Below are 15,503 nucleotides of genomic sequence, written 5' to 3' on the forward strand. Positions count from 1 at the left end.
GTTTAACCCACCCGGCATTGGTTTAGCTTGTTAGCACAAGTACACCTGGGGGAGGTATCCCGCTTAGCTAAACCAGTGCAGTAGCCACGAAGCCAAGCTCCCGCCAAGGTGAGTAGGCACCTGCAGAAGCTGTAGCAGCCCCCTTTGAAGTTCACCTTTCTGCGCAGCAGTAAGTAATTAGAGTCCAGAGCTGTAATTACTTTGTAATGCTCCGTTTTATAATTGCGCTCAGCGGCCCCCACATGCCCCTTCGGACTCGGAGGTGAGGGAGTCCCTGGCCTTAGGGGCTGTGCGCAGTGTGGTGGCAAGAAATGCCTTTATTTTTATTTTTGGGTCCCTCTGGTCTGTCCCTAAACTCTCACTGGGCAAAAAGGAAACTGGAAGGGGGAAGAAAAAAAAAAAAAGTAACCCCAAAAGCTGAAAAAAAGAGCAGGCTGCACGGGGGTGCATCGGCCTGGCCAAATCGCGTGTTCCCGCCCTCTGCGCGCGGCGATGCTGGGCGGGAAGCGCTCGCGCAGGGGCCGCTCCCTCACCCCGCTCCCCTCCTCAAAAAAACTTTATTTATTTATAGTGGATTTTTCTCCTCCCGGGTCCGGAGGAGTTTTTTTAGGGGGGGTGGGTCTGTGAGGAGCCGCTGCCCCTCATGGAGGGGTGAGGCTGTAACTGGGGGGGCACTGGACGACACACACCCCCCACCCCCCACCCCCCCCCTTCAGGACCTGCGCGGGGCCGCCGGCTGTGAGGATGTAACTCACCCGGGGGACGGGAGGGGCGCGTTCATTTTTGCCCCCCTCCCCTGACTGAACTTCGGGGTGAAGCCCCTCCAAAATCCCGGAGAGCTGCGGGAGAGCGCGGGCCGCCCCGCGGGCGACGACGGTGCCTGAGGGTGGATGGCGGGCAGCAAGCTCTTCCCCCCCCCGCCCCGCAATTTAAGATATCTGAGGGGGGAAGCCATGCTTGTGACGCTCCATTTGCCCTGGGGGGGTGTGTGGGGGGGGCATCCCTTCCTTCCCAGGGACTGATGCAGAAGTGGCAGCGCCCAATCTCCCCCTATTCCCCCCCCCTTTTTTTGGCCGTGCGCCATGCGGGGGGGGTGGTATTTGTGCACCCCATCCCGCGCTGGCAGGCTGGGCCATCCCCCGGCTGCGCGCAAGTTACTCCCCCTTTAACCATCACTTTCCTTCTCTCCCTCCCCTTTCTCCCCCCCCCCCCCCCCCCCCCCCTCCTCAAAAAGCCAGGCTGCGCCGGCGAGGCTCGCTCCGCCAGTCAAGGCAGCGCTGCCGGGGGAGGAGCTGGGGGGGCGGCGGCGATGGAGCCGGGCGAGCGGAGCCGGCGGGCGGCGGCGGCGGCCTGAAGCCCCCCGCCGGCGGCGGCAGCGGAGCCCCCCTACCCCCGGCGCCGAGCCCACCCTGAGGAATGAGCGCTTTCCAGGCAGACCTCCTCCTCCTCCTCCTCGGGTGCTTCCTGCTCAGCCACGGTAGGACCCGGCGCCGCACTTAGTTTCCGAGCGGGGCGGACGGGAGGAGCTGGGGGGGGGGTGGATGGGGGGGAGGCTGCGTGTGCTTTTTGCTCCTTGCACAAGGGGGGGGGGAAAAGGTGGGGGGGAGAGAGAGAGGATTGCAGAGTTTTTCATGCATCTCTGGTGAGGCAGCTTGCCTTTTTTTTTTTTTTTTTAAAAAAAAATCTTTAGCATGCAAATGAGTTCTTTCAGCTCTGGCTCCGTTAATTAGATCGTGTTTGTGTGTAAACACGGCTTTGCTCAACAACAGCCCCCCCCCCCCTCCTCCCCTCAATCGCCGCCCGGTTCTTTCGCCGGTACTGGGGAGGCGATGGCTGGTTCAATTTTGGGGGGGGGGTGGGAGGTGAAGCCTCCCGGGCTGGCGGCAGAGGCCGGCTCCAGCCCGGGGGGGAGCCCGCTGCCTGCGCAGAGAAGCCTGCGGTTGCAGAGCCGGGGTAGGGAGCGATTTGCTCCTGGGGGGGTGGGGAAAGAGTTGCTTTGAATGCAGCCAGCCGAGGGGGGAGGTGGGGAGCCCCTGCGGTAGTGTTGGGGGGTGTCACAGCCGGATTCCCCCCACCCCCGACAGCACGGGAGCCGGGGCAGGAGCGTGGCAATCTGGAGGAATTTGCCTTGTAACTTTGCTACCTGCTTGTCTCCCCTCCTCAAATAAAAAATAAAGGAGGATTGGGGGGGTGGGGAGGGATTTAGGAGGCTGTGTTTGATATGCTGCTGTGTGTCTGGTCCCTGGACTGTCACCTGTGGAGGACGCTGAGCTCCAGCCAGACCCAAGCTTTGCCTATCTACTGCTCATCCCCTCGCAACGCCGGTGTCAAATACCATCTGTGTCACGCCGCCGTGGTCCCGAAGCCAGCTTTTGTGAGGGTAGGGCTTGGGGTTGCTTAAAAAAAAAAAAAAGGGAAAAAAAAAATCCAAACCCACGCAGCTAGTCCATCTGTTGATTAAATGAAGGATAAAACTTTTGGAGAGAGTAGTGCTTCTCAACGGGCAGCTGTTTTTTTGCTCAGCCAGACATTATTGCTGAACATCCCCCACCATACGCTGCGGTTCCACCTATTCCCCAAGCAGGGACGCCGTGTTTAGAGGTGGCTGCGCTTCTGGTTGCCCTTACCTCTCCTTTTCCTGGGCTCGCATGTGATGTTGGGCTCCCACGCCACCCTCCCTTCCCCTTTTCTCTTTCCCTCTCTCTGCTTGTACTAATATTCCTTCAGGGAGAAAGCTGTGTTTGCATTCGCCTTTGCTTCTGCACAAAAGAAACCCACTGTGTCTTCCGTGTAGATTTCTGGCTGAACAAATTTGAACTCTCCCTGGTGCAGCAGGGCAGCAGCGGGTCCGGGGATATCGGCGATTTGGGAGCTGATCCTGGCCTTCTCGCATCTCTCCCCGCTCCCACAAACCTCTCGCCTCCCTGCAGGTCAAATGGCAGTTTACTAGCAGAGCTGAATAAGTTTACGTCTGGGATCCAGCGGGGATTTGTTTCTTCCCCCTCCCTTTTGCAGCCATTATTTTTAATCAGGGCTAATGCACTTTTTAATAGCGCTTGTGTTCGAAAGCTGTCGTGGCTCCTCAGCTCTGCTGCGCGTAGCCTGAGCTCAGTTGATTTGTCTCCCCTGTCTGTACCGTCAGGAGTGTGCATCTGGTACCTTGCTTATTCATGCCGGGTTACGAGGCAGAGAGATAGTGTCTTGCAGAGCGTTTTCGGCTGTTTTCTCCCGTAGGATGAACTGAATGCGTTTCTGTGGAGCTGCTTGCTCACGGTACATGAGAAAGGGGCTGTTGGCAGCATCGTGGCCTTCCCCTTTGGGGTGAAACATTGCAAAGGATCCCTAATAGGATTTCATGCAAAGGATTCCTCAAACCACATGGTACTTTGGGGGAGGAAAGGCCTGGATGTAGGAACTGAAGCTTATTTTCCAGCATATGTTGTGTTTGCCTCCCGTCGAGCAGCTGCTGTGGTTGTTCTGGCGCGTGCAGATGCGGCGGTGTTTGCTTCCCATGGGTGAAGGTGCTCCTAAAGACTGGCGGGCCATGGGGATGGGGTGTTACGTGTGTGCCCAGAGGGCAGTCATCTTGCTCTGGAGGGGGCTGGTGGGCCAAAACTCACTTGAAGGAACAATTCAAATCACTTGACCCTGCCCGTCAGGAGTTTCAGTGGCTCCTTTTTGCAGGCAGAGGGGCAGGCAGGCTGCGTTTGCTTGCCTGCAGCACCAAAATGGCTTGAAGGGGTTTGCCATAATAAGGCAGGCAGAACTGAAATTTCCCTGAACCAAGGGATGGGAGGATCACCTCTGCTGAAAACCTCACTTGGGATCTGTGGTCTGGATTCTAGTTTTAAAAATAATAAAGCCCCCTTACACAAAAGCCTCACTGAAAAGGCACTTTCCATCGCCGGATCTGTACACCTATGCCCTTGGGTTTGTACTTGGTGGGCCCTGTGCCTCCTTGTGGCATGCTGGCGTCCTGCTGCTTCTGCAAACCGTGCAGGCTCAAACTTGGGCTCCCAGCTGAGCTTGCAGGAGGAGGGTGCTTGTTGCTCCCTGTCCGGGGCCACGCAGCACCTGGGTGCACGCAGGCGTTGCTCAGCCGAGGAGGAGGAGGATCTCTTGCAGCTGACTTCTGTGCTTCTCTTGAGGTGAACTAGGAAGAACAAATTGCCTTCCCTTGAGCATCCTCTGTCTTTCACCCTTGCAAATGGTCTGAAACAGCCTGCGTTTTCTCTTTCTGAAAGTCGATAGGTCAGTGTTTCCTCTTCAGGGCTGTTTTTCCCCTGGTATTGCGTCGCTCTTCCACCCGCCCCCTCGAAAGCTGTCAGGACCACAGCTCTGGTGGAAGGCGAGATAAAGTCGCAGCACGATTTGCCTCCCGCGGAGACTAGATGTGTGGTGCCCCTTGGTGGGAAGAAATTGATGCTGCCATGAAACTAGCTGCCTTTTCTGCCTGGTGAATAGCTTACCCCTCCCTCTTCTGCTCCAGTGTCAGACAAACTGGGTGAGGCTGGAAGCAACTGGGGAAAGTGCTTGGGGCTGTGGGAAGGAGCAGCACTGAAGATGTACCTACAACCGCTGCCTCCTCTTACTGGCCTGTAGTGTAACAACCTAGATAAATTTGGCAGGCTACGAAATTTACCTTGGATGGGAAGATTTCTGCTTGTCTGGGGCTCTCTTTCCAAAGGCATGTTTGCTTTCCCTCAGGGTGATGAATACCAAGTTCTCTGGGTGTCGCAGGGTATGTTTTTCTCCTTCACAGTTCACTTGGTTCCTCCCTGGAAGCAAATGCTTTGCAATCTTCTGTCAGAGGGGCCCGGTATTAGCTGCGGTGGCTCAACTTCCCGGTGGGGGAAGTTGAGCTGCTTGTCATCAGCCCCCAGGTGGGGAAGGGTGAAATTATGCTGATGAGAGAAACCAGGCCAATTCCACCCACCACCACTGGTTAGGACTGGAGGATGAGGATTTTGGCATCTCGGGGGAGGTTAGTGGGGGACAGGGAGCAAAAATGCAAGCTTACGGAGTGCTGGGAGGTGTGTGTACAGGGGCTGGTGACTCTTCTCCTCTTTGCCTCTCACCGGGTGCAAGGGGCACTTGTGGGTTGCTGCGTCTGGCAACCCTGAGCCTGCTAATGAGAAGCCTGAAAATCTGTGGTCATGATCCCTTTTGAAATTTAATTCCTCCTGCCATGTAGAGAGCAGGGTGTAGCTTTGCAAGAGAAACGTGTTGGGCTGTTTCCTAAACCCATCAGGTGAATCTCAGCACTGGGGAGCTGTTTGGGAAGTACGAGGAGTGCATATGGTGCTGCAAAATGAGCAAGTGTTAATGGGCTTTAAAAATTAAGCCAAGGAGAGTGCTAGCAGCACAAGAAGTTACAAGTAAAAATGGGTGAGTAGAAGACAGGAGTGGTTTGGACGGGTGCTTGGTGAAGATGGAAGGTGCTGCTGGTGGGAAGGTGTGGGTTTGGCAGGGACACAGGAGTTAACAACTGAGCTGCCTGGGAGGGAAACCGAAATAAACCTCCAGTTAGAGGTGGTGTTGTCCAGTCTGTGCTATCCTGGGGGAACAGTGCAGGATTGCCTCCTCCAACGTCTGTTTTAACACAATTTAGATTTCTGCATGCTTCCCCATCTTCAGTCAGGACCTCCTGCAGTGAGATCCTCATGAGGACCGAAGATGACTTTGCTCAAACTGGCTTGCAAGGTTTCAGTTCTTTGAGAAGAACAAGAGGGAGGAGCTGCAGTTTTGTTCAGGTGCCCTTTGCCAGAGGGAGGAAAGTGAGGAGAAACACCTGCCCTCATGCTAACGCTGCATCCCTGCCGGCCTCCCCCTTCCAAGGTTAGGCAGAGGTCCCTGGGCAGTTTATGCACAGCACATCTCGGGCAGATGTCGATTACTTCTGTGCTTTCCTCTTGTTTTAGGGGACGCCAACTGGAGTAGAAACGTGCACAGAAATCCCTGACAGGTTACCAGCAGTGTTACGAGCTCCCAGTCTCTAGTTGGACTGTGTATGTTAGAATAAAAAGACTCAATGCTCTTCTTTCTTTTGTAGCAGTAAATAAAGGGGAGAGGCCTATGTGCCCCTTCAGGTTGTGAATTCACTGAGGATCAAGGTCTTTAAATAACCCATTTTCCTATGAGCAGTCTGTGATGGAGAGTGCGGCTCACTTCAAACCTCCGATTTAATGATTGGTTTTGCAAGTTTGTATGGTGCTCCTAGCTTTCAGCTCCTCAGTGTGCTGGAGGGCACTTTATGAAAATGCTGCTTACATCATTTCCAGGATCCTTCCAGTAGGATTAACCAGCTTTTTTTTTTCCTTTCATTTATTTTAAAGACCAGCAAATTTATAACAACTTATGAAAGCCTTAATTTAGCTTCTGTTCAGGAGCAATACAAGTCCTTTCCTTCGACTTCATTGGGAGCTACCTCTGGCCAAAGAGAGAGACGGAGCCATAGTGACTGTGTACAAGCTTATTTTATAAATCAATAGGTAGTGAAACAAATTGGTTGTAAATCAGTCTCTTATTTGCTGAGATTTAAGGCAGTTGGTGGAGTTTTTAAGGCGGTCTGCCCTGCCTTCGGGGCTGGCAATTGTCCCAGCTCTTGCAGGGGGTGTGTGAATCCATTGCCTGCAGTATTAATTTCAAACATGCCAGGAAACGTGCAGGATTTCTTTTCTCTTGGCTGGGAAGAAATGAAGTTTAAAACCTTTGCTGCTTTTCCCAGGCAAGGGTTGAATAGCAGGATCCTGATGCTGCTCAAAACTCATGGGTTTCTATTCCTCTACTTCACTGCACCTCAGGGCACATCTATACTCCAGACTTTTTGAAGGGGGAAGAGGAAAATACTCATTTCTGAATTGTGCATTGTGGTAGGACAGAGCAAATGCTGGGTTCTGGTCTTGGAAACTGTGGCCTAACAGATGTCCTGGTTCAATATGCCTTTTGAGTATAGTCGAGGCTGTTTATTCATTGCCTCGCTGGCAAGACCCATGCTCGAGTGTTTGCCTTTCCCTGGTGGCAGCAGCAGCCTCCAAAGTGGAGCAGAAGGAGCTGTAGGTCACTTGGCTGTTGCGTGGCTCTTCCTTTTATTGAGTTGCATTAAACAGCTTAAAATCTAAATGTGCTTTGAGTGTACCTCTTAGCGATGGGCTCTGGGCGTCCTGCCTCTTCTAATGTCACATGCTATGTAAGTAGGAGGTGGAACGCTTGCGATTGTTAAATTCAGATGCTAACTTCAGGATAAGATCCTGTCTTAATGTGTTCATTCAACTCCCCCGCTCGCAACAAAAGCTACAGCAAGCTTTTGGTCTGCTGCGTTTTGGGCTCTCGGGGTGGAGCGGGATGTAATTGTTTTTTGAGGGCTCTGCCATAACTGCTGCTCATTAACCATTGATGCAAACACATCAGACTTTCAGCTAGAATAATAGATGCTTTCTTTTGTTTCCAGTTTGTGTTTGGTGGAATTGTTGCGCCAGTTTGATATGTATGTGGTCAGATGGTGGCTAATTCACCTCTTAAGTGCTAGTGGATTTATGTTCTTGGGTCTGTTGTTGTCATTTTCAATATGGCATGTGGCAAAGCTCTGTACTGTACACCCTGCCTGGGTGTGCCAGGGTCTGATTGGATGCTGCAGCACCTAAAAGCTGAAAATTTCAGGAGCCTTTTGGGTGAGCAACCGTGTCTTTGTGGGAGGGGCAATGCAGAAAATGTTTGATAATGTTTTTTTTCAGAAGCTCGCTGCCCGGTAGGATGCATGCTGCAGGCTGGAGGAGCCTTGCTAATTACAGATGAAATATGCACTGAGACTGGAAGGGATGGACTTTGTCAAGCTTCCTCTTGGATGAAGGATCAAAGCTTTGTGCTGTGGGTCCAATATTACTTTATTTTTCCTCGAGGAGGGAGTGAGTGTGAGAAGCCATTGGGTTTGGAGTCCCACCTTGCATTTTGGGCAGGTATTCACTGATGAACTTAATATTGTCTAACTCCTTCAGAGATCAGAAATTAAGGGCCTGAATCCTTCTCGGGTTTCCCCTCCCCCCCTCCACTAGCATAAATGAGTATTCAAGCTGTATGCTGCCAGTCAGTAAATGTCAATATTGGATAAGTGTTTCCTTTATATCACTGCAATTTAGCATAAGCTGCTTGGAAACAAATGTCTTCCATAAGCATGAGGTGTTTCAGTAAGTACACAGTCAACATTACTATGAGGATTAAATAAATGTCAGCCCCACTTGTATGCTCAGCATCGAGTTAAGACAGCCGAACTTGCATAATGGCCAGCGTGGCAGTAACAACAGGAGGGATTTTGCAAGTCTCTCTGCATAACGTGGGATGGAAGGAGCTGCTTTGGATGGAGGTACTTAGATCCTAAAGGGATGTGGAAACTGGGGGTGCACGAGCACCTTACGGCAGAGGGTAGCTGATGGTATGGGGTGCAAAGGGATTCATGGACCTTCCTTCCGGTGTAGCAGGTCTGCTCTTTCTTTGGTGCTGTCTGGCAACCCAGAAATGAAAACTTGATTCAACCAATGCTGGTTTGAGCATTGGTAGAGTTTGAGCATTGGTAGAGTTGCCGGCTCAGGATGAGCACCCTTCTGCAGATCTGCCCAGGCCACCAGCGCTCGGATGGATCTGCCTCTGCCTTTTCCAGTGCAAACTGGGAGTTGCTTGGGTGCTATTGGCGAGGCCTAGGGAATAGGCTTGGCCATCACCTGCTTTGTGGTGAGGAATGTGTGCTTTGAGAAGTGTCTGTAAGCCCTGAGCTTGCCTACAGCTTCCCAAAGCTGTGGTGATGCAGGCTGTTGTGAAAGAGTGATGTTGGTCCATGCTGGCAAGGCTTATGCACGTGAAGGTGGGCAAAGGGACCTTTGGCTGCTCTGCCTTCAGCTGTCTGAACGAGACTTTCTCTCTGCCAAACAGGCAAGGGCATCTGGCTTTTGTAAAGGGATCTAAATCCAGCCAGCACATCGAGGTGTTGCTCAGTTGTCAGCAGAGGCTTGAATCCTTTCCTCAAGCTGTGTCTGCAGGAAAACCCTGCTCTATACCACCCCTCTCTTTGCATCTTCACGAGTCACCCTGAGATGTTGCTGGGTGTTGTCTTGGTCAGCCCATGGCAAGCTCTGCCAGCGAGCAGAGAAAATCTGGGAGTGTGGTGGGGGGCTGAGCTGGATGTATTTCCATTCCCAACGATGCAAAACTGCTGCTTTCTCCCCAGCTGGCAAGTAGCTGACTGTAGCCACTTGTTCCCAGCTGCACAAAAATAACTGTAGACAAAATCGTTAGCAGTCAGATGAGCCTTATCAGCTCCTCTAATGCCTGTTCCTGCCTCTGGTCTTTGTGGAGTTGTTACCCTGCAGAGTGTGTATTTTAATGACTGGCCATTGCTGTTCCAGGTGACTTGAGCAGAGCATCCCAGTCGAGTCTAGCAGCCCCTGCGAGCAGTCAGAGGGTTTTGCAGCTCGTTTGTAGACCGGAGTCTAAGTGCGGCTCTCGCCTCGTTAGGCTGTGCATTTACAGCGCTGAAGAAACAGCTTGCGGACATGTGGGGTGTCTTAATAATTCAGACCGGAGAAAGGGAGCACTGGGGGTGCACGGGGGAAGGAATACCCGAGTATTTGGAATCTCAAACCAGGTCACCTGGCAGCGCTAATGCAGTTTTTCTCCTCACTTTTTCGGTTCAGCCTGGCGGTGGCAGCAGCAGCGCTTGCATGGAGCCGAGCGGTCCGCTCCCACCTGCCGGTGTCGGGCTCCTTTGGAGAGGCACACGGCGACCTGCTGGGCTCCAGCTCTGCGAGGAGTCTGGCAACACCAAGCCTGAGGTTTGGGGTTCAGCAACCAAGGCCGTTCCCCCTCCTGTGCTGCAGAGAGGTTGAGATGTGTGGAGAAGAGTTGGGGGCCTTCTGAAGTTCCCACCCCTCTCCTGAGAAGCAGGGGGTCACCCCATTGCATGGCTGGACACATCTCTAAGGCAGTGGGCAGATCTTGAGCTGACCTTGCCAGGGAGCACATCGCAGGGTGCAAATGCCATGGGCTTGCTCAGAAAGGGTGAGGGTGTAGGAGGGGAATGTGGGGCTGTGTCTGACCCACTGCTTCTCACCCCCCCAGTGATAAACGTGTGTAAGTTTGGCAGTGCCGTATGCAAAGGTGATGAACCCCTTGCGGGGCGCGGGGTAACTTGCAGCAGGGAATGGATGCATTGCTGGGCAGCGGTGCCTCGCTGGGTTGTTTCTTGCTCTCTCCCACAAGCTAATCCCTGGAGTGTGATTTAACACTCCTCTCTATTGCTTCTGGCTGTGTCTTTAATAAGCTGGGAGTGATGGGGCCACCCCCCCACCACCCGCAAGTGCTGAAGAAACAGAACCACCAGATGCTAAAATTAGGCACAGCTGTTTGCAGTGTTTTGTCCTCACGATCACAGAGTCTGACACTGTCTATGCTTATTCTTCATCTTGTCCAGAGACTGAAAAGGTTTAAGATATCAAAGCTTTGAGTGGCTGTAAATTAACTCCTTCTGTCTAAGCTGAAGCTTGACTTGCAGATGGCAGATTTCTTGTGATTTCCTTTATTTCCACTTATAATAATTGCCAGGTAATCTCAAGACAGGCATCTTCTTTCTGTAATTGGGAGACAATACTGCTTGTTTTCCTTTGCTCATGAACTTCCCCACCAGAGACCAAGGGAAACATCTTCAGCCCTGCTGTCCCTCAGCCTTTATGTGCCTAAACCCAGTTCTGAAGCACAGCTTAGGTAACCTCTGCAGTCCATCTCAGTCTCTGCATGCCTAAAGTTGTCCTGATCCAGCACCACGTCCTGGATATTGCGATCTGCTCTCGCTTTGGCGAGGTGGAAGATTTACTGAGTGCTTTTGCTTGCTTAGTATTCAGACTTAGCATTCGTGGTTTGCTCATTGGGGTGGGTATCACCCCATGCGGCTGCTCTTCCTCCTCTGTCTGGGGTGTGTTTGCTCCTGGCAGTGAAGGTAGGAGGCTTTTTAAGAGTTGATGGCTGTCTCCGTTGCCTGCCACCCCTTAGAAAACGTTCATTCCCCTTCACTTGGGTTGCAGCATAGGGGCTGGGTGTCAATGATGTGGAGATGTACACTTCAGAAAGGGCAGAGGGGGAAACTTCATGGGAGAGCAGAAGTGCCTTTTGCTGTCAAGCCCAAACCAGTGTAAATGTCGCCTCCTGACAGATCTGCGATGATAGCAGCAGCAGTGCTGTTGGGCTGGATGTGAGTCAGGGTCTTGCGTGGTGTTGTAAGTCTGAGTGATCTTTTTTTTTTTTTTCTTTGCCTCTTGTGCGAGTGTCTATCTCCTGCGGCAGGAACAGTTTCTGAAGATTCCTCTTGCTCCGGTCATGCTTAAAAGGATAATATTGGTTTAAGATAGACACTTGCGATAAACTAGGAAACACGACGCCCTTTGAAATCTTCAAAGCTCTCTTCCATCAAATGGGCTGGCTAGAAAGGCAACTGCCAGGGCATTCAGATTGCCACGCTTCGGATGCTAACCTCCTCCTAAGGTTGCGTTGTCTTTTAAGGAGCTGATGCCTCTCACCTTCCTCCCCTTCTTCTCTGGGAGGTGCTGACTGCATCAAGGTGGTACCCGCTAACACTTGTTCAGCATCTTTGAACAGCTTTTTGTGTACTACCTGTGATCTCCCAAATTTGTGGTTTTTTTTTTTTTTTAGCCTTTCTGTGATGGAAGCAAACCAGAAGGGGAAGTGCTAACCAGGCAAAGCAGGTTTTTCCTGGGAGTAGGGATGGGGGGGAGGAGAGTGGGGGAAGAGTGAAATGTCTTTTCTCAAGAAAGAGTAAGGACTGTGTGCAGTTGCCATATGGCTGATGTCCCTTGATGTCTTTACCGTGGTGGTTGTAGCAAACTTTTCATCCAGCATACTGATTTTCTTCTGCAGCAGGTAGGTTTCTCTCCATGGTTTGGCTTTTGCCCAAGCATATACAGAAATCTGTGTAGTGCTCTTAACCTGTGCAAGTTGCTGCTGACTTGAGCAGATCAGAGTTGCTGTCCCAGTGGAAGCATATTGTTCAAAATCAGGAAGAAAAGTTGAACTTTTGAAACTTGTTGTGGAGCAGGAAGCATCCAAGAATTATGAATTGGAAACTTTGAAGTGAACTTGCCAAAACAGCATATTTTGATAATTTGCAGTTTTTAACATTGAGTTCAGGAGGGTGGGTTTTTTTGCGCACGGAGGATAGCAAGTACCACTGTCCTCTGGTGGATGGGGGGCTGCTGGGAAGCTGTTGTAGAAGCTGACTATCAGTTGTGGGTCATCCTTCTCTGGGGCTTGGAAACGGGATGCAGATCTCTTCCTGCCTTTAACCTGGCTGATGAAATCACCATGATGGCTCTCGCAGTGTGCCAATTTGTCACAGTATATTTAATTCTAAAACGGTGTTAACCTCATCTATGTGTCCGTAAAGCATCCTGTGGTAGGTTCGATGCAATTATGTTATATTGTCTAACACACAGTTTGTTTCTCTTGGTCTGGTTGTATGCTTTTATTACCTGTTCTCCTGTACACCATGAGAACACAGTATGCCAGCGTGCATCTTACTTTTCCCTGAAAGCACCCTTAAAATTGGCTTATAATTATTGGAAAATATGGAAAGATTATAAAGGTGCCAATGATATTCATCTGGCTCTGGTGCATCGAGCAGGTAAAGAAGGGACTTAAGAGGCAATTGAAGAGATTGATGGGCAGTAATGGGTATAATAGTAATTTTTGTCCTGTGTTTTTAATAAAGTGATTAATGACAAATGCAGCTGGAGCCCCCGTGCGGAGACCAAGAGATGCAGTTAAATTACAGAGGCTTCTTAACTTAATGAGGCCGTGTAATAAAAATGAGGCATAATGAGCAAAGTATAATAGTACTATTATGCTTGCGAGTGCTCTAGCAGAGGGCTGAGCAGGCAGTGCCTAGATGTGCTTGGGGGATGATCTCGTGATCTCTCTGGGAGGAAGCACTTTCCTGATTGGGATGAAGATGAGGAGTCTGGGACACATTTGGGACACTTAGGAAAATTATTGGCTAACCAAGTGACATGTTTACCCGTTACCTGATGGGAACGAACGAGTGGTTGGAACACCAGACATGGTTGATTCCCCATGCTTTTGGTTTTGTTTGTAAGGTTTTGGGCAAGTCTCTGCTCTGGGTTTTATTCATTTTATGTAACCTTGGGGAAGTCCCTGCGAGCCTCCTTGCTACACAGATGAAATTGTGAGGGGGTCAGATTTTGTGATACGAAGGTAAAGCAATAGGATTTTTTAACAGCCTGGAGGCAGGACGTGCAGGGAATTGATGGGCAGGCTCTGAGAGGTCGGCCAGGGCTGCAGCAGGTTTGTGTGCCAGCACCTTGATTTGGAGACTGGGTGCTGAGCTGCGTTAGCTGGATTGGGGCCTTTGTGGGGGTGGAGGTGGGAAGTGGATTAGTGTCTGCAGAACAGTAACATCTCTGCTGCTGTTAAATGTAGTTAAACTTGAGCGACTTCTAATCTAATAATGAAAGGAAGAGAAATAAGTGTTCTCAGTGATGCATGCCCCTCACGGTAAGTACTAATTGAAAACAGATATTTACTTTAAAATGAAAATGTAATACAATAAATGGTGGGTTGTGAATTTTGTGCACGTAGGAGGGAGGAGTGAACGCACACAGCCTCGCATCTCCTCTGCCCAAGCTTTGTGTCCAACTAGGAGCAGGATCTCCCATGCCATGGGGCTGGTGGGCCAGGAAGCCTGGGGAAAGGACCTGGGGCTTGTGTTGGAGCAGAGCTCAGAGCCTTAGTTTGCTAAAATCGGGTGCATTGGGATTCTCTTTGTCTGACCTTAGTCTGCAAAGGACCTTCCAAGCTGGGTTTGTTTTTCCTCCCATACCTTGCAGATCTTTCCCAGGCAAAGTTCCATGGGAAGGAGAGGTTAAGCCTTTTAAGACTGAGGAAGCGTCACCTCCCTTGTCACTAAGATGGTGGGGCCGGACAGTGGTGGTGACCCTCTTGCTGGTGGTCTGTGCTGCTTGAGACCTGCCTTGCTGTGCTGAGCTGGATGCCCTGGCTTGATAGGCGAATTGGCCACTGCTGGAGAAATGCTGGCCAATGCTGCCTTTGGGGGCTGCCGGAGGAGCATTGTGGGTATCTCTGGTCCCCTCGGGCCAATCCGAATGGGTGTTGATTCCCTGGGGGGACCCTTGGCTGCAAGTGCCGAGGTTATAGCACCCCTTCCCTACTGGCCTCGGTTTGTCCATCCTCCTCCTGCTTCTGCAACCTGTCTCAAACAAGTCATCGCTTCAGGAGCTGAAGCCAGAGTCACAGCTTTTTTTAAAGTAGTTTGTAGGCAAAGCTCAGTGCTGCATGACTGGTGACCATTAAAGGATGCTCCCTGACAAAGCCCCCCCCCTGCCCCAGCACTGTAATCTTCGGAGGGAAGCAGCCTGGCCCTAATCCCTTTGTGCAGAGTTCCTGCTTGTTTCTTCATATGGGTGCATTTGTATAATTTGCATTTTGCACTCTGATCGTATGCATAGAATTCAAATTGAAATGGGGGCTTGAATAGATTTGCATGCTAATAAGGCAGTGGCTTTATTTATTTATTTGGAGCCCTCTCAAGCAGGCAGCAGTCTGTTGGAAAGCAACTCGGGCAGCTCAGTTGATGACAGAGCTCTCCGGCGTCACAAGGACCCTCGCTTTTCCCCGAGACCCACTTGCCCCCTGTGCGTAAGTGGTTGAAACTGGTGGTCTCTGTTCCAGCAGCTCTTGGCTCAGTCCTGAACCCTCTTCGAGTCAACTATCTGTGGAGATCAAAGGATACTTTCAGCCCACCTTAACTAACCAGAGATGCCTCTTTGAGGTTATACTGGTGCTAACTGAGTCTGGATGTGGATTTGCCACATGGAGAAGTGAAAACCCTACTGTGTTAGAGCTGGTTAGAGCCAGTATGAGCCACTTCATGCTGAATGCAGCGGTCCGTGGGCAAAATAATCAGAGCGTGCCCCCATTCTCTCCTTGACTTTGCGTGGCATCTTGCTGGACGCAGCTACCTGCGTCCCTCATCAGACCACGACCCTTCCCTTCATCGTGGGGCTGCTATTTCTGGTGCCTTTCAGCAGCTGACCTTGGGACGTTGCATGTGGGCTTTGGTTGTGATGCCCATCAATCCTGCTCTGCCGCAGCATGCGGTGTTGCTGAGGCCAGCTTCCTTTGGTGCTGCTGTGGTCTACCCATGCTGTTTTCCCTCGACGGGAGCCTTTTGGCCTCTTTCAAAGTCATGAATAGAGAAGAAAGTTTGGAAATGCTGAGAAAGTGTCAGATAGAGAAGGGGAAGCCAAGGGCTGGGAGAAAACCTGTTCCCAAAACTCTGCGCCGTTACTGGCAAGGAAAAAAAAGACACCGAAGCCCAGGTGCTTCATTGAATTGCAGCACCATATCCCTTTGCATTCATGCTCCCTGCCCCATATCTACAGCAGATACACCCAGCATATAGCTTAATG

At 51.2% G+C, this 15,503-nt stretch overlaps 1 protein-coding gene across 3 annotated transcripts in view; it reads left to right on the top strand.

Annotated features, from left to right (window-relative positions):
- The first annotated feature begins 1,284 nt into the window (after positions 1-1,284).
- KIRREL3 (kirre like nephrin family adhesion molecule 3) overlaps positions 1,285-15,503 on the top strand; it is a 356,593-nt gene continuing 342,374 nt past the window's right edge. For 2 of the 3 annotated variants that reach the window (XM_074848917.1, XM_074848919.1), the window contains exon 1: positions 1,285-1,477. In XM_074848917.1, coding sequence (XP_074705018.1) covers positions 1,417-1,477 — 61 coding nt within the window. In that variant the 5' untranslated portion in view covers positions 1,285-1,416. Of the gene's footprint in view, positions 1,478-2,125; positions 2,381-15,503 lie in introns of those variants that run through there. The other variant, XM_074848921.1, reaches the window with a different exon arrangement.

This window comes from Strix aluco, chromosome 23 (assembly GCF_031877795.1).
Source record: "Strix aluco isolate bStrAlu1 chromosome 23, bStrAlu1.hap1, whole genome shotgun sequence".
Lineage (NCBI taxonomy): Eukaryota > Metazoa > Chordata > Aves > Strigiformes > Strigidae > Strix > Strix aluco.